The sequence below is a fragment of the Ambystoma mexicanum genome, chromosome 3p (genome assembly GCF_040938575.1).
Source record: "Ambystoma mexicanum isolate Mex_15411 chromosome 3p, UKY_AmexF1_1, whole genome shotgun sequence".
In the NCBI taxonomy this organism is placed as follows: domain Eukaryota; kingdom Metazoa; phylum Chordata; class Amphibia; order Caudata; family Ambystomatidae; genus Ambystoma; species Ambystoma mexicanum.
Genome location: NC_090925.1, coordinates 516,562,778 through 516,584,214, shown reverse-complemented (window position 1 = coordinate 516,584,214; position 21,437 = coordinate 516,562,778). Strand labels below are relative to the sequence as shown.

The 21,437-nt window shown below is 50.5% G+C and overlaps 1 protein-coding gene across 1 annotated transcript in view; it reads right to left on the bottom strand.

The window, feature by feature from the left end:
• Nucleotides 1–21,437, bottom strand: part of DDX27 (DEAD-box helicase 27) — a 1,027,557-nt gene that overhangs the window by 363,353 nt on the left and 642,767 nt on the right. Inside the window, exon 11 of the mRNA XM_069651193.1 lies at nucleotides 4,121–4,262. Coding sequence (XP_069507294.1) covers nucleotides 4,121–4,262 — 142 coding nt within the window. The remainder of the gene's footprint in view (nucleotides 1–4,120; nucleotides 4,263–21,437) is intronic.

Genomic DNA, 21,437 nt, shown 5'->3' with positions numbered 1-21,437 from the left:
GAGGCTTCACAGCCGCGGACCTGCTACAATACTGGACAGCATCACAGGCACAGTTTGTATCATACTGGTATCCTGGGCCCCCGCCCCGTCCCCATGTCAAGCTGGAGATTCTGGCAGCGGCAGGCACTAATGTAATGTCTTTGATTCTAGACAGAAGGCATGAACCGGACTCGCCCATTGATCCGGTCCAGACCACGGTGCAGGCCTGGGCCCAGATGTTTAAAACTTGTGACGAACAGTACCCGTATTACAAGTGGCTCCCCGCCTGGAACCTTCCCGGGCTGGAACCCACACATGACATCATCCTGGCACGACACTGGGAGGTCCTGGGTTACCGTGCCCTCACGGATTTTTATCCAGAAGGGCAGTTTATAACACCACAGACGTGGAGACCAGGACACTCGGGCTCCGTTATGGAGCTTCTGTTTTTCTACAGGCTACGCGCTGCTTTCCGCAGTGCGTGAAACTGCTTATAGCGCCAACTCGGGTGGAGCCCGAGGGGTGGTTTCTTCTTTGTATAAACTGTTACTGACTACTGCCTATCCCCAACCGTCCAGGGCCCGGGACGACTGGACCTCCGAGCTGGAGGTGGAACTCACTGACCAAATGTGGGAAAAGATGTGCTCTCATACTAACAGGGTGTCCCTGAACTTCCGTTACCGCACCATACAATATAAATTGCTCAACAGGCTGTATTACACTCCATGTAAAATTTAGAGGTTTGCACACTCTGATCCACGGCTCTGCCCCCGCTGTAGTGCAGAGGGTGCGGACCATCTTCACATGTTTTGGAACTGTCCTGCGCTGGCCACATTCTGGAGTAAGATCATAGAGACACTGTCTGCAATCACTGATTCTGTTGTGGAGCCCGACCCGATGGGGGTCCTGTTTGGGGTGTGGGGACCTGGGGGGTCTAGGGACATGCTTAAGTTCTTGAACGTGAGCTGTGTGGTGGCCAAGAAGTGCGTTCTTCAAAGTTGGAAGAGCCCGACCCCCCCCTACATACCAGAAATGGTTCAATCTGCTCACATGATCTCAAAACTGCAAGGAAGAATTCCTGGGTATGCTCCCGACCCGTTCCCGTCCCCATAATATTTGGTCTGCTTTCAACAGCTATCTGAACAGCCTAAATGATACTTCCTCTATGGACGAGTCCACCCAGCCCTCTCCGTTAACTGTTTGAGATGTTGGTGCTCCATGATATGTCGCTATTTGACCACTGTTGCCTTACTCTTGCATGTAAGCCCATCGTATTCATGTATATGTGTACCAAATGTGTTATTACTGCTCCGATGTATGTGTGTACGCTATCTGCCTCTGTGAACAAAAATAAAAGTTTTTAAAAAAAAAGTCACCTCAGGGTGTAGGAAGTGTCTGTGTGCCATCCCAAATGGGTATCTACTGATTTATTGAAACTGAGTGTGTGTTTATTGAAGTATATTTGTGTGTTAGATATTGGCTCCCTTCTGAAGACGGCTTATTCAAACTGACTGTTAAATTAATATTGTTTAACAAAGAAACATTGAGTGTAAGAGTTTATTTGAATAATTGTCACAGTGAAACTCTGTTATAACCCTACAGCTCACATTGACCCATCTTGGGATAAGCCTGGCTGCTCAGCCACACTACCAACCTGTGTAGTACAGACGTATACCAAACGTTGGGTTACCTATTGCCAGGATGAAAAGGTTGGTGTAGTCTCCCAAAGGGTACTGCATACAATCTTGCCTAACAGTAGTTGCAGGTTTATACTGTACCTAGAATAAGTGTTCCACTATTCACAAATTGTATACTGTTCAGTTGACTCATTATGTGATGCATTACTGAGGGTCACTGCACAACTGATAGGGTCTACTGCCCTTGCATTACTGAATGTAATTGTGAAGGTAACCATTAGTTTTTACTCCCCAAGAATAGGTGTGACCTACGCTGAATGTGTATTGAAAAGTTTGGACTTCCCTAGAACTACTGTTAGGTGTTCCAAATAAGGATTATACTTTGGTCGGTTTACCTTCAAATATAGTGTGGTGTTTTTATAATTGTGATTACATATAATGTGTGATGGTACTTATTTACCCCTAGATTTATCTGGGCCTACTTGTATTTAAATAAATCATTTATGTTTACAAACATAGTGTTTCCTTGGACCAGTTGTATTACAATTTCACTTGTACTGATCGTACAGCCCTCTCTGCCTCCTAAAATGAGCCTGGCTTCTCTGTGTACACTACCATGTACTCAGGTGGTACAGTCTTATACTAAGAGTGAAGAAGGGTACTGCCTCAGTTGAATGGTTTTACTAAGCCCATAGTTGGACTTCAGAAAAACTGTCCTAACACTTTCTCACAGACAGCTCGCTATCCAAGAAAACGGAAAAACACCTGAGCCATATACATGACATGTCCCAATACAATGGACAGGCAGGGTCAGGCAATTACTGACCATCACACACACACCCGACTTCCATTACACTTCCCCACACAGAAAAAAAGCGCAGCACGAGAGCACACACTGAGCAAGACAAAGCACACGAGGAAACAGCAGTTCCAAGATGGCAGTTTAACACAAGGAGAAGGACAGTGAAACCGAAGGGTATCACAAGGCGGGACGTTCCCTTGCCCTTCTCGACAAGGAACTGTTACTGTCACGAAACCTCGGGAATATAAAGCGTAGGAGCAGGAAACCAGGCTGAGGAATCCTGCATTGTGTGTCGGAGGTACCCGGAGCCCTCCCGCATCGATAATGAAGGCGGGGAGAATCACCAGCTGCCGTGGTACTCTCCTTGGCTCTTACAACAAAGTAGCATCAATAAAATCAGCACAGCCGGTGAGTTGGGGAGACAAGTTCGGTCTGTGTTGAAACCAAGGTTGAAAGCAGTAACATTGTATGGCGAGCGCTGGAACGATCGTTGTATGAAATGCGCGTGATAACCAATGCGAGAAAAGTTGAACTGCAGATGAGTGATTGAACTTTGAAACCAAGATATGATACCTTTAACAAAGTGGTCACGGCACCGCACACATGCTCAATCGAAGGTCTCTGTAAGGTGTCCAGCTGAGAGTTGACAGAAGTGAAAAAGTGGCAAAGGATTGTGAATCGAAGTGGTCCTACAGCGGGTCAAGCAAAATCCCATGCACAATCAAAAGTATGATACAGTAAAGAAAATTGATGGCAAAGTAGATAAAGTTGGTCCAAGCCCGGCAGAGGGAGATCAATTGAAATCCTTTGTTAAAGCAAGTTTGTGTTACAATAGATGAATTGGTCCGAGTCTGGCAGATGGAGACAGATTGAAGCTTTTGCGTTAGAACAGATCTGATCCGGCAGAGGGGTGTCCGAGGTGAATAGTAAATCACCTAAGAAAAGTGTGCGTAGGAGAATCCTGAAAGTAAAGGAATTTTGTTGCATCAGGCACCCTGAAAGAAGAGACTTTGAACGGCAAAGAGACTTTGGCACAGAAGGCCAGGATGTTGGAACTTTGAACTGCACCCTTATGCTTGTGAAGCCAGAGATTGTGCTAAGCTTGAGTGTGCCATTTTATCCCGTGGGGAAGGGAAGCCAATGGCTTGAATATCCCCAACATATAATTTCTTTAACAGTTTTCTTTTGCATAACATTGTTTTCCAAACTATTTGTATTCAGAGATAATGACTGGCAATAGGTTTATTAGTATATGCCCTTTTATTGTGACAAGACACCTAGGACTGCGTTATTATTTGATGGTCGTAGCATGCTCACATCTTTAGATTTAGGATTGGATATGTGTTTTTCAAACCCAATTGATGTTTAATAAACACCCTTGAACAGTGGTCACTTGTAACTGTCTTACTGTTGATACCATGCCTTTGCTACAGCATCCACACTCTTGTTTAATTTGAATTAAAGCCTGTGTACCAAGCGAGATATATAAACCTGGGCCCTGGACACTGCCTTAGGAAAATCCTACTAATACTACTCAGCTAGTAAAGGTAGTCAAATGAAAGATCAAAGTTGGAAAACATGGAAGGAATTAGAGATGTAACAAAAACACAGAAACTGCAAGACTATTTCCCCACAGTCAAGGTTTCCATCCCCCTTCTCGGAAAATCACCAGCAGACTTACAGCACCAAATGCCAGACTCACCTGACACAACAGCCTCTCTGTCCCCCTCCCTATTCGGACGAATACGGATGAACTCCTGACGCAAAAATGGTGCAACATCTGTGTTACTGTTCACAAAAATACGAACTGGATTCTTCAGGGAAACAGAAGCCAAGTCCTTTACCTGCAAAGGTACAATTAAATGCCAGTTATGTAAAAGTATACATATTGATATGTTCTCAGGCAAAGACAGGGAAGTATAGTCTGCAGTGTCTGTGCAATTAAGGACAACGTCTCAAGTAGGTGACAGTTATCAAGAATGCAGACATCAGTATAAACATGGCCTGTGACCCTGAACACAAGTGACATTTCATGTACCTGTCACATGCAAGTGAATGCCTGCAATCTGGGATACCCTCATCACAGTTCAAGCACAAGCCTATAGCAGGATGGGTATGAGCCTCCATTAGAAGGGAAAATTACTTACCCTATAATGTTCTTTCTATGGATTTTCTTCCCAAAGATTCCTAATCTCGATAAAGGGCAATTGTTTGCGGATATTTTCATTAGGGGGCTGTGACGAATTCAAGGATGTCATCACTTTTCTCCCTGGGAGAGCCCCCATGTGGCCAGGGGACAGCAGCCGCTACTGTTAAGAATGTATGCAGTCCAACTGGTATGGGACTACGCAAGACTTCTCTCTTGGTATTGGGTAACCCACCTTTTAATATAGGCCTGTACTACACAAGTTGGTAGAGTGGTTGAGCAGCCACGCATATCTTAAGGGGGGAGGGGGGAGTAATGTGAGCTGTACAATGAAATCAGTAAATACAGGTATCCAAGTAAACACTTATACACTTAAAGTTATTTCAAATATTTATTTACATGTACACAAAGCTATTTAAAGCATTCTTTAAAAAACAGCAACTAATAGTAAGGAACAAGTTACTTACCTGTAACTGTTGTTCTCCAGCATGGGTCTGGCATGGATTCACATGCTCATGAATATTCCCCGTCGTCAGGCCGGGAATCCTCGGTATAGAAAAAAATCAGTATCAGTTTCGTTTCTGATCTGTCTTTCTTAGTAGTAACCAATCACTGGTCTCTGGGTCATACTGCGCCCAGCCAATGACTGCCCTCTCCCTAAGCCCCGCCTCTGGCAGCCATCCTCAGATTTGGTAGCACGTAAAGTGGCAGTATGACCAAGTGAAGAGCCGCAGAGGGGTAGGCGGGAGGGTTAGCATGTGAATCCATGCCAGACCCATGCTGGAGAACAACAGTTACAGGTAAGTAACTTGTTACTTCTCCAGCATGGGGTCTGGCATGGATTCAAATGCTCATGAATAAGAGAATACATAGCAGTACACACATGCACAACCACAGGAGGTGGCAACAGGCTCAACATTAAGCAATTCTTACCTCCTCACCAGGCTCACCTTAGGCGAACAGGTTGCGCAGCACTGCTTGGCCGACCCTGGGCTCCTCCCTGGAGTCCCCATCGACGCAGTAGAATCTTGTGAAGGTGTGCATCGACCTCCACGTCGCAGCCCTGCAGATGTTCAGCAGGGGCACACCAGGCAGGAACGCCGTGGTAGCAGCGATCGCTCTGGTCGAATGGGCTCTCGGACGGCCGGGCAGCGGTCAGTTTGCCAACCGGTGACAGTGCATGATGCAGCCGGAGAGCCATCTGGAAATGGAAGTCTTCGAGAGAGCCTTCCCTTGATTCACAGTCCCAAAGTTCACAAACAGCTGTGACGTCTACCAAAAACTCTTTGTGCGGTCCACGTAGAACTTCAGCGCTCTAGCTACATCCAGCAAGTGCAAAGTCCTCTCGGCCGGCGACGAAGGCGACGGGAAGAAAACTGGCAACACCAAGGGCTCGTTGAGGTGCAAGTCCGACGGCACCTTGGGCATAAAGGAGGGGTGCATCCTCAGCACCACCCTTGTGTCATGAAAAGTCAAGTATGGAGGCTTGTAAGATAGGGCCTGGATCTCTCCCACTCGTGCGGAGGTGATGGCCACGAGGAAAGCTGTCTTCCATGACAGGAACTTCAGAGGTGCCGAATGCATAGGCTCGAATGGAGCCCCTCATGAGCCTGGTCAGCACCACATTAAGCTCCCACGCCGGGGCAGGAGCCTTCACCGTGGAAATGATCGGAATAGTCCCTTCATGAATTCTTTCACCCGGCGATGAGACCACAGGGACGCCCGTCCCGCAGTCCTGGCATATCGGGAGATTGCAGCCAGATGTATTTTGATGGAGGCGTGAGCCAGTCCAGCTTTGGCCAGCGACAGTACTTGAGGGGCCGTAATCCGCAGAGGGTTAATCTTCTGTGCACGGCACCAGACAGAGAACCTCTTCCATTTATGTCCGTAGCACTTGAGAGTTGAGGACGCCCTGGCCTTTGCAAGAACCTCTCTGCAGTCGGCCGGGATGTCGTACCCTCCAAACTCTAGTGCTGCAGGAGCCAGGCCTGCAAGTTCAGTGACTCCGGGTTGTGGTGAAGAATGGTGCCTCCTTCTCTGTAGAGAAGGTCTGCGTCCATCGGCAGCTTGACTGGTGTGGATGTTGACAAGTCCAGAAGGTCCAGGAACCAGATCGGTCTCGGCCACGCCGGTGCGACGAGGATCATCCTGCACCGTGACCTCTTCAGCTGGTTGATGAGCCGGAGCAGCAACGGCAGCAGAGGGAATGCATAAAGAAATAGGCCGTCCCAGGGGAACGAGAAAGCATCGCCCATGCTCCTCGGCTGGGAGAACCTGCTGGCGAACCTCCGGCACTTGGAATTCGTCGCCGTCGCGAAAAGAACGATTTGGGGTTCGCCCCATCGTCGGAAGAATCGATCCCCTTGATCCTGGCGTAGCTCCCACTCGTGGCAAGAGCGCAGCTCCCTGCTGAGTGAGTCGGCGATCATGTTTTTTATCCCTGCCAGATGAAGAGGCACCAGAAACATCCGTTGGGCGACGGCCCAATGCCACAGATCCTGGGCTTCCTTGGATAGGGCCGGGGACCTGGTCCCGCCCTGCTTCCGGATGTAGAACATCGTGGTGGTGTTGTCGGTGAAGATCCTCACCACCTTGCCCTTGAGGGACGGAAGAAAAGACCTGAGGGCACAGAACACTGCGAGGAGCTCCAAAATGTTGATGTGGAGTGACTTCTCCTCTGGGAGCCAAAGGCCTCTCGCGTGAAGATCTCCGGAGTGCGCTCCCCAACCTTCCAGAGAGACGTCCGTCGTCACTGTCACCTGGTGAGCTAGGATCTGAAAGTCTGTGCCCGTCGCCAGATGGGAGCGGGTACCCCAACACCGGATCGCCTGACGGAACGTCTCGTTGAGAGGGATCCTGTCCTCGAAGCTGCCCGTCGACTGGACCCAGCGGGCATCGAGGAACTCTTGTAAGGGGCACATCCGAAGCCTGCAAAGGCGCACAAGATAAATGCAGGAGGACATCATCCCAAGGAGGGACTTGATAGATCTTACCCTGGCCATGTCTGTGGCCACCAGACGCTGCACCTTGCCCAGAATGGTCCTGGTCCTTTCCTCCGACGGCGAGGCCAGCCGCGCCACTGTGTCGAGCTTGGCTCCCAGAAACAGGGCGACTTGCGATGGAACCAGGTGGGATTTTGGAAAGACGGAGAATCCCAGGTCCGTGAGTAGCTGGACAGTCTTCGCAGTGTGCTCCACGGCGAGTTCCCTCGTCGTTGCCCGGATGAGCCAGTCGTCCAGGTAGGGGTAAACGTGGACCCCCTGTAGGCGCAGCCGCGCCGCCACCGGTGCGAGGCACTTGGTGAACACCCTGGGTGCCGACTTCAATCCGAACGGGATGGCCTTGAACTGGTAGTGCCGCCCTTGGACCACGAACCTGAGGACCATTTGGTGTCTTTTTCGAATGGGGATGTGGAAGTAAGCATCCTCCAAGTCCAACAACGACAGGAAATAGCCCTCCTCCAGCTGTCCCAGCACGTGCTGGAGGGTGACCATACAGAACTTCTGTGCCTTGATGTACTTGTTCAGTCGTCGTAGGTCCAGGATGGGGCGCTATCCCCCGGTCTTCTTTTTTACGAGGAAGTACCTTGAGTAAACTCCGGAGCCCCGAAGCCTCTTTGGGACGAGCTCGATGGCACCTTTCTTGAGCATCGCCCTTACTTCCAACAGTAGTTGAGGGACGTGATATTCCTTCCTGGCCACGAATGCAATGCGAAGGCACTTCTTCTGAAACTCGAGGGCGTGCCCTTGGGCCAGGGCGTCCAGCACCCAGCGGTCAGTGGAGATGGACTCCCACACGCTGACGAACCTCGCCAGCTGGTCTCCCAGAGGGGTGCTTCGGTGGGGGCCCGACCCAACGGTCGGTTCAATCTTGTTTGGAGGCCGCCTTGCCTCCTTGACCTCCCTGTCGACGATGATGGGCACCACCTGACTTGCTGCGTCCCCTGTAGGCTTCCTGGGACGAAGATCTTGCCGCTTGGCGGTAAGTGGAGGAGCCAATTCCCGGATCCCTTGGAGGCACCTTGTCTGCCTCCGGAGCTCCGAAAGGATGGCCGTCGTTGTTGGAGCACTCCCAGTGCCTGGGCAGTTTGTGTCCGTCTTGATGGCCTGAAGGAACTAATCAACCGCCTTCCCAAAAAGGTTGTTCCCATCGAAGGGCATGTCCAAAACCTTGGTTTGTACGTCCTGGCGGAAATCCGTGGCCTTGAGCCATCCTCGTCGTCTCAATCAAACGCTGTTGCCCAACTGACGGAAACCGGTGTCGGCGATGTCCGTTGCCACCGTGATGGCGTGGTCCGAAGCAATCTCCCCCTCCTGTAGGATTTCAAGGGCCTCAGCCCTTTTGGCGTCCGGAAGTAAGTCTAACAGAGGGGCGATTTTGAACCACAACTCCCTGTCGTAGAGGGCTACGATAGCCAGGGCGTTGGCCGACTTGATAGTCGTCGCTGCGATGAGATGATCCGTCGTCCCATCGTGTCCAACTTCCTGCCCTCGCCGTCCGGCGGGGAAGTTGATGTCGAGGCCGATGCCCCCCCAGCTTTCTTCTTAGCCGCCGCCAAGACGACCGAATCCGGGGTAGGTTGTGCCCGAAGGCACAAGGGGGCAGCGTCGGGGACCCGGTACTACTTCTCGTACCGGTCCCTCTTTGCCGGCGCCATGGCAGGGTTCTTGAGGAGAGCAAGCCCCTCATCCCAGATGTCATCAAGAAGCGGTACGGAGAGGACAGTCTTCCTTTTAGCCTCGCGCCGTTGGTAAAGGAACCCTTCTTTCTTCTTTTCTTCTGGGCAGAGCTGGAAAAGCTTGGATGCCCTGGAAATCATGGCATGAAAGGATCCGATCTCGTCGGGCGAGGACGCCCGAGCAGGGGGTGACGGGGGACACGTCCTGTCGTCGCCTCCGTCGTCATCTGTACCTGTCGTAGCCGTGTCCATGCCTGTATCATCCCCGTGGGTAGTAGACCGGGGGAAGGCAGAGCAGGCCGCAGAGGTGGCGTAGGATGCGTCGCCCTCTTATGCGGTGGACTCTCCGAAGGTCCTGGCTCCGGGTCCCCCGTCGGGTCTGGCTCAGGTACCTCCGTCGGGGGAAGGTGCAACCTTGTCCTTATCTCCGAGCATAAGGACTGAATCGCTGACAAAATGGCCGCCGAAGTGTCCTGCGGCGCCGGAAACGACGGGCGCGAGGGCTCTTGAGGAGCCTTGTGGCGACACCGTCGCTCTCGTCGTCACCCTCGTCAGGATCCCTCCCGATGGGCTGGGCCTCTTCCACGACTTCGATGAGCTCTTCTTCAGAGGTCGTGTCCGTATCCACGATGGCCACCAGCCCCTCCCCCACCTTTTCTAACGAGGACTTCGTGGGGGTCTTCTAAATGGGCCTGAAAGACGACTCCCTCTGCGGTGGCAGGGAGACTCTGGGTCCTGAGGGCGCCTCCACTGGTGTAGCCTCCACAGGCTGAGCCAGGGCCGCAGCGACATCCTCAATCGAGGTCTAAGCAGGGTGAATTAAGGCCATCGCCACCTTCTGGACGCCTGGGGCCTTCACCTTGGGAGGAGGGTCGGAGCCTTGCTCCCCTTCTGCCGGAATCTTCGAGATTGACCGGGGCCTCTCCAGAAGCTTCGCCGGGTTCTCGGACTTCCTCTTACCCGAGCCAGAGCGTTGGCTCGTGGTTTATGGTACCGGGGAGGGTGCGCCCTGCCTGGCAGCCAAGGAGCCCGACCGTTCGGCGCTCCCGGTGCCCGCGGACTCGCGGTGCTTAGCCTTTTGTTGGGCGCCCGTCGCCGGGGTGCCCTCATAGGACTTAGAAGACCGCTCGGACTTCTTTTTCTTCTTCTCGCCTGACGGGCTCTTCCCTTCCAGCCAGTTGGCGAGACGGAGGTGGCGATCCTTCATGGTCCACTCCGACATGTTCCCACAAAACGCACAGTCCTTCTCCATGTGCGTCTTGTCCTCATGGAGACAGTAGCGGCATAACAAATGCTCGTCCTCCTTGAAAACATTCTGAAGCTGGCATCCAGGGCAGGTCCTGAACAGCTTCCCGGGCGTCGAGCTTCCTTTCTCCTGGGCCATGGCCGGGGTAGGCCTCAGAACTTCTGGAATCCTCCAAAAGCATAGCTCGACGAAAACTTCACCCTTGAGGGGCGTAGAAAACTCCAAAATGGATCCCAGTTGATCGGATGTAGAAACGGTGGAGCTTGTGGCTCTATTTAACCGAAAAATGAGAAAAATCTCCTGAAAAAGTGCGAAAACGCAGTAAAAGCTCGAGAGCTACAGCACGAGGACTCCCAACACTTGAACGTGCGGTAAAAATCTGAGGATGGCTGCCAGAGGCAGGGCATAGGGAGAGGGCAGTCATTGGCTGGGCGCAGTATGACCCAGAGACCAGTGATTGGTTACTACTAAGAAAGACAGATCAGAAACAAAACTGATACTGATTTTTTTCTATACCGAGGATTCCCGGCCTGACGACGGGGAATATTCATGAGCATGTGAATCCATGCCAGACCCCATGCTGGAGAACATTAATCCCAAAATTAGGATTCAATTTATAACAGAAGCAATAAGGCAGATGAGTAACTTTTCATAGGTTCTACATTTTTTAGCACAGAGTGACGTCATTTGAAGTCTGTAATAACACCTATTTGTGATCACCATTGCAATATTGAGTTATAAGGAGGGAAAGGTTAAAGTTAAATCAGAACATACTTTGTACTTTGAATAACAGTTCAAGTCTCCCAGAGGAATGTAGGCAATCTTTCATGCCAGCAATAACAGTGTTCAACCATTACAACATGTAAGGGAACAAGCACCGCCAAAGCCAATACGCCCAGAAGGTGGCCTTTGGGGAGCCAGGACAGCCAAAGTCAAATGGTGTTAGGCAAGATTGCATGCAGCACCCTTTCAGAGACTACACCAACCTTGTCCTCCTGGCAATAGGAACTCAACCTTTGGTATAATGATATATGTTTCAAGGCGCGACGAGGCGGGGGGGGGGAAACAAGGGGAAGACGGACAACGATCCTACTAGGCCAGGTATCATTCAGACCGCGCAAGTGCACGGGTAGGGGAAGGGAAAAAGTGCAAGGGGAAGGGGAGGGGGAAGTGCAGTACAAGTAAGTAGAATAAAAATAAATAATAAATAAGGCCAGCTGGTGGCAAGTGCAAGGTAGGTGCAGGCAAGTGCTGGGAAGGGGGGGCTGTAGGGATACAGAGACAGTCCCGCAGTGCAGGGGATGCGATGCCAGGGAGGCAGTGCAAGTGGAGAGTGGCTGGGCCCAGGACCGAGGTCGGTGAGAGTGGCCCAGTTGCAGATTCAGTGCAATTTCAGTGTAATATTTAGCAGGGGAGAGGGACAGAGAAGGCAGAGGCAAAGAGGAAGGTTTTGAGGTGCTTCCGGAACCGGAGATGGTTCTCCTCAAGTTTCAGGGAGGCAGGAAGGCTGTTCCAGAGGGAGGCCCCTGCCGCGGAGAGAGATCTACCGCCAGCTCGTTGCTTTGAGAAGCGGCTGACCCTGAGGGAGTTGGAGACGGATGAGCGAAGGGCTCGGGAAGGAAGATATTTAGGGAGAGAGAGTTGAAGGTATTTTGGCCCCAGGCCCCAGAAGGCCTTGTGGATAATGCAGAGGGTTTTGAACTTAATCCTCGCAGCCACTGGGAGCCAGTGTAGAGATTTCAGTCCTGGAGAGATACGGTCCCTGGGCTTGAGGCCAAGGACAAGTCTCGCAGTTCTGTTCTGGGTGAGTTGCAGAGGGCAGAGAGTGGAGGCAGGCAGACTAAGATAGAGGCCGTTACAGTAGTCCAGCTTCAAGAGAACCAGGGCTCGGGAGACAGTGAGTTTCTGGGGGAAGGAGAGGAAGGGAAGAATACCTCTGAGGAGGTGCAGCTGGTAGTGTGACTTCTTAGACACGTCAGATATGTGAGGAGAGAAGGAGAGTGTAGAGTCGAAGATGACCCCGAGGTTTTTAGCCTTGCAGGTAGGAGCAGGAAGAGGGCCAAGAGAGGCCGGCCAGAGAGCTGCAGGGAAGGAGGGAGTGGGTGTGCCAATGAGTAGAATCTCAGTCTTACTGGCATTAAGGCAGAGGTCATTGGCGGCACACCATACCTGGATAGCAGACAGACAGTCAGAGATGAGGGAGGGAGAGGAGGAGGGTAGCCTCAAAATGAGCTGGGTATCGTCCGCATAGCACTGAAAGTTGGGGCAGAGGGCGGCGATGCAGTGAGCAAGGAGTGACAGGTACTGGTTGAAAAGCCAGGGAGAGAGATTAGATCCCTGGGGAACACCACAGGTGGAGAAGAAGACGTCAGAGAGGAAGGACCCAAGTTGGACCTGGGAGGGTCGATTGGAAAGGAAAGAAGTCAGCCACGCCAGAGCCTGACCAGTGATACCCAGGTTATCACGGAGACGGTTGAGCAGGATGGCATGGTTGACAGTATCAAAGGCAGAAGAGAGATCAAGCAAAATGAGAACACAAGGAGTGTTAGAATCAAGGTTGGAGAGTAAGTCTTCACGGATGTTCAGGAGAACAGTTTCCGTGCTTCTGGCAGCTCTGAAGCCAGACTGATGGTCATGAAGGCTACCAACAGATTCAGCATGGAGGTTAAGCTGGGAGATGGCCAGTTTCTCCAGGAGCTTGCCCAGGAAGGGAGTGATGGAGATTGGGCGATAGTTAGCCGGGCAGGAGGGGTCGGAAGAGGGTTTCTCAAGAAGAGGGTGCACAAGGGAGTGTTTGAGGGGGGATGGGAAGACTCCAGAGGCGAAGGAGTGGTTGCAAAAGTCAGCCAGGGCGGGAGCCAGGGAGTCGATGTGGTCCTTGATAGTTTTGGAGGAACAGGGGTGAACCTGTTTAGACGAGACTTTCATAGATCGGACTTGTCTGGAGACCTCGTCAGCAGAAAAAAGGGGAAGGCAGAGAAGGAGGGAGGAGGGGTGGCTGCAAAAGGGCCAGAGGAAGCACAGGGAAGAGAGGGGGGGGGTGATAGGAGGAGAGTGAGGACAGGATGTCCTGAGTTTTAGAGATGAAGTGAGAGGCCAGTGCCGTGCAGAGGGCCTGGGAGGGGACAGGAGAGGTAGAGACTGCAGCAGGGTTGGCAAGCTCCTTGCAGATTTTAAAGAGTTCAGCCGAGTTGTTAGATGCCGCAGAGATGCGGGCTTGGATAAGGGCTCTCTTCTTGATGAGAACGGAGAGAAGGTATTGCCTTTGGAGCAGGCGGCAGGCCAGTTTGTCAGAGGAGGAACACGAAGCACGCCATTTCCTCTCTGCCACCCTGCACCTGCGTTTAAGGGTGACGAGATCCGAGTCATACCAGGAGTTACACATTTGGCTTTGGGCTTCAGGCTGATTCTCATGACAGGGGCAAGGATATCAAGAGTATCAGATATAGCAGAGTGGAGCATGGAGAGGGCTGTGTCAGGGTGGGAGTCAGCCGAAGGGGGAGGGGGGGGCGAGAAGGTGGCAGCGAAAGCCTCAACTGACACGCGCTTCATGGGTCGGATGGCCGAGAAGGTGGGTGGCGATGATGAGGGTGGCTTTGCCTGAGGGGTAGGGAGGGTGAGGTGGGTGGATAGGAGAAAGTGATCACTCCAGTAGAGAGGGATGGAGAGGGGAAGGTCAGAAGAGATCAGAGCATCAAGAGTGTGCCCTGCAGAATGAGTAGGCCCAGACGGGAGAATAGAGAGTGAGAGAGAGTCACAGAGGTCACGAAAGAGTCCAGTGGGGGGACAGGAGGCATCCAGGTGGATGTTGAAGTCACCAAGAAAGAGGAGTTGAGTGGTAGCGGACAGGAGTGAGGAGGAGAGGTCAGCCCACTCAGAGAGGAAGGGGGAAAATTGACCAGGTGGCCGATAGATGGTAGCCACGGTAAGGGAATGGCTGGGAGAGAGAGAGTCGGCAGACAAGACATTCAAAAGAGGAGTAGGTCTGCGTAGGAATGACAGTGGCAGGAATCCACTCAGGGAAGATAAGGACAACACCCCCCCGCCCCCCAAGCACAGTTAGGCCTGGGAACGGAGAGGATCATGTAACCATCAGGTAGGAGTGTGTCAAAGCTAGTGACAGAGCTGGCTGTGAACCATGTCTCAGTGAGACCAAGGACGTCAAGGTCCCGTTCCTCGAGAAGGCGACAGATATCAGAGGAATGCTTGATGGCAGAGCAAGAGTTAAGAGTGGCAATGTGGAGGCGGTTGCCAACCTTGAAGGCCTTCCGGGGAGGGGTACAGATCAGAGGTACGCCCTGCGGAGGTGTAGAAGAAGGAGCATGAGAGGGGGCAGGGAGGGAGGGTAGAGCCAAGGTAGACTAGGACAGAGGAGGGGGGACAGCAGGAGAGGAAAGGAAGTTGATGAGGCATGGGAAGCGTCTATCAGAGGTGAAGGTTGGCCTGGGGGCCTTGGACCAAGACGGTCCCATTAGCGTAGACATTAATGATGGCCTTAGAGGAGTGGAAGGAGGCCAAGAGGACATCCCAACGGGTGCCACCATTAATGGGAGAAGAGGAAAAAGGAGAGAGCACGGAGACCATATGAAGGGTCCATAGGTCAGGCGAAGGCACGAAAAAGAGGATGTCAGTGAGAGTTTCCTTAGAGCAGGCACTAGTGTAGGTGTCGGCAATAGGGAGGCCTGGGTTGGAGACCAGGATGTCCTTTTTAAACTTTTTCCTACCAGATTTAGTGAGGAGAGCAGGATAGTCAATAGAGAAGCAGTTAGAGAAGATAGGCGAGATAGAGAGCACCATGGTCTGTACTACACAGGTTGGTAGTTTGGCTGAGCAGCCAGGCATATCCCAATAGGAGCAATGTGAGCTGTAGGGTTGTAACACAGTTTCACAGTGACAAGTATCCAAATAAACTCTTACATTCAAGGTTTCTTGATTAAAAATGTTTTATTTATTTAACTGTCAGTTTGAATAAGCCTTCTTCAGAAGGGAGCAAATATGTAACACAAAAACATACTTCAATAAAACACTCTAAGTTGCACTAAATCAGTTAATACCCTTTGGGGGTGGGACACAGACACTTCCTGCACCCTCAGGTGACTTAAGTAACTAGGACACCGTGGACATTGATAGATAACTGGTACATTTAGAGTAATACTGAAGTTAGAGCCACAAGGAAAAGGAGGGAATGAAACAATGGTTCACAAATATTCTGAAGGAGCCAAGTACTTTTGAACCCCCAATGCAAAGTAAATTAACCCTTTCCCAGCAACACAAGTTATAGAATGTGTGACTTTTCTGAGGGATAGTTAAAGCACATGTCAGAGGTAAGAGTCTTTCATGGAGCCAGGACAGCCAACATTAGTTGAGGAAAGTCTAGAGAGCCGAAGCACTTCTTAAAGGTAAGTAAAAGGTATTGTACAATGTTTTAGAAGTCTTTGTAGAAAATGAAATCACTGTAGGGCCACAAGCTGGGAGGGTTGTGAGGGGCAAAGCTGCAAGCAACTCTGCAGAAGTAACCAGGCACGTCTCAACAGAGCTAGCAAGGCTACCCAACAAGAAGTAAGTTCTCTTAGGTTTACAGTACCTTAGGTCCAAGGTTCCAGCTGGCTTCTGTTCCAGTTGTAGGTCTGCAGATCCTTTGTTACTGGGCCTCAGTCGTGGAGACAAGAGGGAGGACGTCTTGCAAATCGCACCACAGCGGTTCTTGGAGACCTTGATGAACTTTCTTCGCATCTGGGGTCCAGCACTCTGTTGAGGTGGCTCAGGCCTTGTCAGTCCTGCATCCTGGGAGTTCGGAGGATCTTCCTAAAGCTCGGGTCAGACTTAAAAGCGATGCACTCAATCTGGTGTTCCTCTCCCTGGCTCTTTGGTTCCAGCAGCAGCAGCAGCGGAAGTACAGCCAGCTCTGAGAGGATGTCCACACAAGATTACTTTGGGGTTGAATGGTACCACCAACCCAAGGGGAGAAGTCGTCCTTGCAGGACTTCCCTAGTCAAGGTGAATTCGGAGCTTCAGCACAGCAGCAGGGCTTCACTGGGCAAACCAAAGGTCCAGGAGTTGCCACAGGCGTCTCTTCCAAGTTCTTCTTCGGATTCCTTCATCCAGTGGTTGACTGCCTTCCAAGCCAAAATACCTTGCCTTTTACGCAGGTTTCTCCTATTCATTCCAGTCTAGCTGTCAGTCACACAGCAGGGTGGCGTCCTCCAAGGATAGCCAGCCTGCCAATCACCTTTGGGTGCATTTCTGTAACCAAGGGGATTAAGCACAGGGAAGTTTCGGGCATCTCCCTTACTTCCAGCCCCTGCCAGACACCCTGGAGCGAGAGGCAGGCTTCACGAGTGAATCCCGCCAAAGAAAACGATCAAAGGGACCAAACCAGTAAATCTCAAGAAGGACCTTTAGCAGAAATGTTGAAAAAAGACGACCAGGGCCATTTTGACAAAATGAGCACTCATGGGTGTCTTTACTGCAGCTGCGAACGCAGCATGTGGTAAAAACATACAATGGTAGTAAAAAGTATACCACTACCACCACCCATTAATTGTTGGAAGGGTAACATCAAAATGTTACAAGAGACACTAGACAAAAGGGGCTACTAAGTATCTCCTCCAGCACTCTATGGTAAGATAGTGTGTGCTGGGTCTAGAAAGTGACAAATGTAAGCAAAGTCAATTTCACTTCACTGTTCTTGGAAACAGTAGTTATCCAAGAGAAGGTATTTAAACGTTTGGGGAAATCTGAAATACTTCTCTGTGCCACTGCACTGAAGGTGCTGCGTGCCAAAATGTAGAAAGATGATGCCTATGTAGTTTGGCAGACTCCAAAACCAAATGCAACAGTCCAAATCACATTAAAATACATGAGAGTGGGAAAAGGGTCTCACTATCTCCAGGATAAAAATTAAAAGTCCTAAAGTCCAGCAAAAGTGCTGCGGGTCTCTAAGGTAGAAGGGAATAAGCACATTTCTGAGAGTTCTTCCTAACAAATGGGCTAGTTGAAAGTTCTGATGCTCTCGGCTCTTAGAAAATGTTTTAGCAAAGTCAGTAGTTAAATAGAAAATCAAAGCAACTCAAGAGGAGTCACCTTGGAGAAGCACAAGCTGAAAGGCCAGTGCAAGTGAGTTGAGGTCAACACTCAAGAGGGTAAAATGGCACTCACCAAGGTAGGAAGCACCACAAATGGCAAAATGGCAAAAAGTTGATGTATCCCAAGCCCTACAGTACCTGTGAACTGAAGAATTTGTTCCAGCTGGATTCCTTCCTGTTGCAGTGTCGCAGTGTAGCAGACCCTTGTTCCTGGTCCTTGGTCGTGGTGACGAAAGGGAGGACATCTGGCAGGCTCCTGCGGCAGCACTCGAGAGAGGGACTCGGCATGAATGGATTCTCCTTGATTCAGCGTTTCTGTGGTTTTGGCGCTGTTAGGCAAGATTGTATGCAGTAACCCTCTGGGAGATTACACCAGTCTTGTCCTCTTGGTATTCGGTAGACCACCTATTAGTATAGGTCTGTACCTCACAAGTTGGTAGAGTGACTGAGCAGCCAGACTTCTCAAGGGAGGTAAATGTGAGCTGTAGCATCGAAATCCACACAACAAGTATCCAAATAACACATGCATTCAAGGTTTTAAATAAGAGTTCTTTAAAAAGTGCAATGTGCAACAACAAAAACTACACTGCAAAATACTTCCTCAGAATCAAGGCAAAGCAAGTTGACACTCTTTCTTGATGCTTCATACACACTTCCTACACCCTGGGGTGACCTGACAGTACTGACATTTATATATCACTTTTTATACTTTTTAAAATTCTGAGGTTGTAAAAGAGGAAAGGTTAATCAAAGGAAAAAGGTTAGCAGGTTCTCAGAGCATGTGAGCACTTTTAAAACCCCCCCAATGAAGTCTAGATAAAACCTTTCCCAGCAATACTGGTTAAAAACCAATGTCCCACCTATGAGGGACAGTTAGAATCAAAGTCAATGGGTTAGAAAAGTCTGCAGGGAGCCAGGACAGCCAGTCAATTTGAATAATGTCTATGGATCCGAGGCACTTCTTAGCTAGCATAAAGTCTTGCATAAAGTTAGAGAGTTTGTAGAAGTAAGTACCCCTTAGACAGCACAGTACCCTAGGTGAGAAGAGGATCCCACTGCCTTCTGTTCTGGTTGCAGAGTTGCAGATCCTGGATTCCTGGGCCTCAGTCGTAGAGTTAAAAGGGAGGACGTCTGGCGGACTCCTGCACTGCAGTTCGAAGGTCAGCGGCAGTGACAGGCTCTTCAGTTCAGCTGCACTACGCGGTTTCAGCTACTGGCAAATAGCACCACCGCAGATCTTGGACACTGGATGGGCTTCCTTCACTCCTCGAGTCCAGCACTCTGGTGAGGCGACTCGAGCTTGGGACACCCTGCTTCAGCAGGGTCCTCTGGATCTTCCTGGAGCTTTGGTCTGGCTTAAAGACTTTGCACTAGATTATGGATTTCTCGAACCCTGGCACTCGGTTCCAACAGCAGGAAAGAAGTACAACCTGTTGGGGAAGGCCTTCCAGCAAAGTTAGTCTTGGGGTTAGTTGGTCCCACTAACCCAAGGGAAAAAGTCGTCCTCTCCGGAGCTTCTCTAGTCGATTCGGAAAAGCAGTTTCAACACAGCAGCAGGGCTTCACTGGGCAGTTCAACGGTCCAGGAGAATGCAGCAAGCTTCTCTTCACGATTCCTTCGTCGGATGTTCGTCCAGTGGTCGACTGTCTTCAGACCAAGAAGCCTCGCCTTTTATGCAGGTTTCTCCCATTCATGCACACCCTAGCTGTCACTCAAAGCAGGGTGGCTTGTCCTGCAACGACAGCCATCCAGCCAATCACCACTGGGTGCATTCAGGTAACCAAGGAGACCAAGGAAAGGGAGTTTTGGGCACCTCCCTCGCTTCCTGCCCTGCCAGACACACTGGAGCGAGAGGCGGGTTTCAGTACTGAAGCCAGCCAAAGGCAAATCGAACACAGGGTTAAACCTGGTTTGCCGCGCACAATAAATCCCAAGAAAGACCTCACAAACACGAAATGTCAAAGAAAGAAGACCAGGGCCATTTTGCCACAATAGTCACCCATGGGTGCTATAGTGCAGCTGAGGGTTCAGCCTGCGGTAAAGAAGCTCAATGGTAGGAAAATCAAACCACAGCCATCTAAAGTAGTGAGGGTAACATAAAAAAATGTTACATGAGTAAGTAGGAAAAGGGGGTACTAAGTAACCCCCCCTGCACTCCACATAAGATGGGTTGGGCTGGACCTAAATAGGAAAAAGTTAAGTAAAGTCAATTTCACTTTACTACTCTTGGGAACAGTATTTCACCCAAGAAAAGGTATTTAAACCTCATGAGAAATCTGAAGGATTTCTCTGACACTGCACTGAAGTTGCTGTGTGTCACCCAGGGCTTTAAGTGGGGAAAGAAATCGAGAGGGGGCCCTCATTTGGGGGCGTGGCTTCTGGGAGGGGCGTGGCCTAAAAAGCACGCAAATGGTCTGCACACAAATATATATACATGTTATATATCTGTGTGCGTACCTTACTATGGTTTGTGTACTTTGCAGGCCATCTTTTCTAAACATAGAAATATGTTACATGTTACATATTTCTATATTTAGAAAAGATGGCCTGCAAAGTACACAAACCATAGTAAGGTACGCACACAGATATGTAACGTATATATATTTGTGTGCGTACCTTACGGTTTGCCTAGTTTTCAGGCCATGTTTTCGGGTTTATAAAAGATGGCTTTGAAAGTGCACAATTCAAGCCATCTTTTATAAAGCTTTGACTACGGACAAAATTGTCCGTCGGCAAAGCTTTATAAAAGATGGCTTGAAATGTGTACTTTCAAAGCCATCTTTTATAAACCTCGAAATATGTCGAGGAATCCCCAGGTTCGCCGAGGGTTAAAGACGCCTCGGCGACCTGGGGAAACAAAGGAACAGTAACTGCCTCTGATGACCCCCTCGCGCGAGGGGTCACCAGAGGCAGTTACTATGACTGACAGAAGTGGCAGCCAGGCACAGCATCGCTGTGGTTGGCTGCCACTTCTGTCAGCTAGCCTGACTTCATGGAAGGCGCATCTCCCGTCGCGGCTGCGGCCGCGACGGGATAATGCATCCTGCCAATGTTGCGTGCGGTGGGACTGAGGGCCCCGGCTCAGCCCCACTTCCGGCAGGCCCCGGCCCACTTAAAGCACTGGTGTCACCATACAAAAAGCAGATGCCTAAGGAGTTTGTCAAACTCCAAAAACAAAGGAAAAACAGTCAAAAATCAGATCAAAAATACATGAGTGTAAGAAACGGTCTCACTCACTCAAGGGTAGCAAAAGAGCAGGGGGTCTCTAAGGTTGAAGGGAATTAGCACAGAAAAGAGAATTCTCCCTAACAGGCGCCTTTCTTTCAGTGCCAAAGAAGAACAAACAGCTCCAGTTAGAAGTTACTTGATCCCTCGGTCTTGGACTCTGGATGAAGATTTCCTGTTTCTGTAGGGTCCTCTAGATGCCCACAAAGTTTGGGCCAGGTTTGCACTTCGGAAGACAATGCACTCAATGGTCAGGGGTCCCCGGCTATTGGGATTGTGCAGCCTTGGTAAGTCACAGAAAGTCAGGGGTTGCACCAAAATGAAGCTCGTCTTTAGGCTAGTTGGTCCCACCATCCCAAGGGAGGATGTCATCCTGTGCGGGTCTTCCCAGTCGGAACAAAAACTGGGTCAGCACAGCTACAGGGCTTCAGCTGGCACTTTGCGGTCCCGGTGGGTGCTGCTGGCATCTCTTCATGTCATATTCGTCGGATGTTTTTCTCCAGTGGTCGACTGCCTCCAGTCCCAAAAACCTCCCCTTTTAAGCAAGTTCCTATTCATTCGCAGCCGTAGGCTGTCAATCACCCAGCAGGGTGGCTTTCCTCCAGGACAGCCAGCTGACCAATCAGAACTGGTTTCACT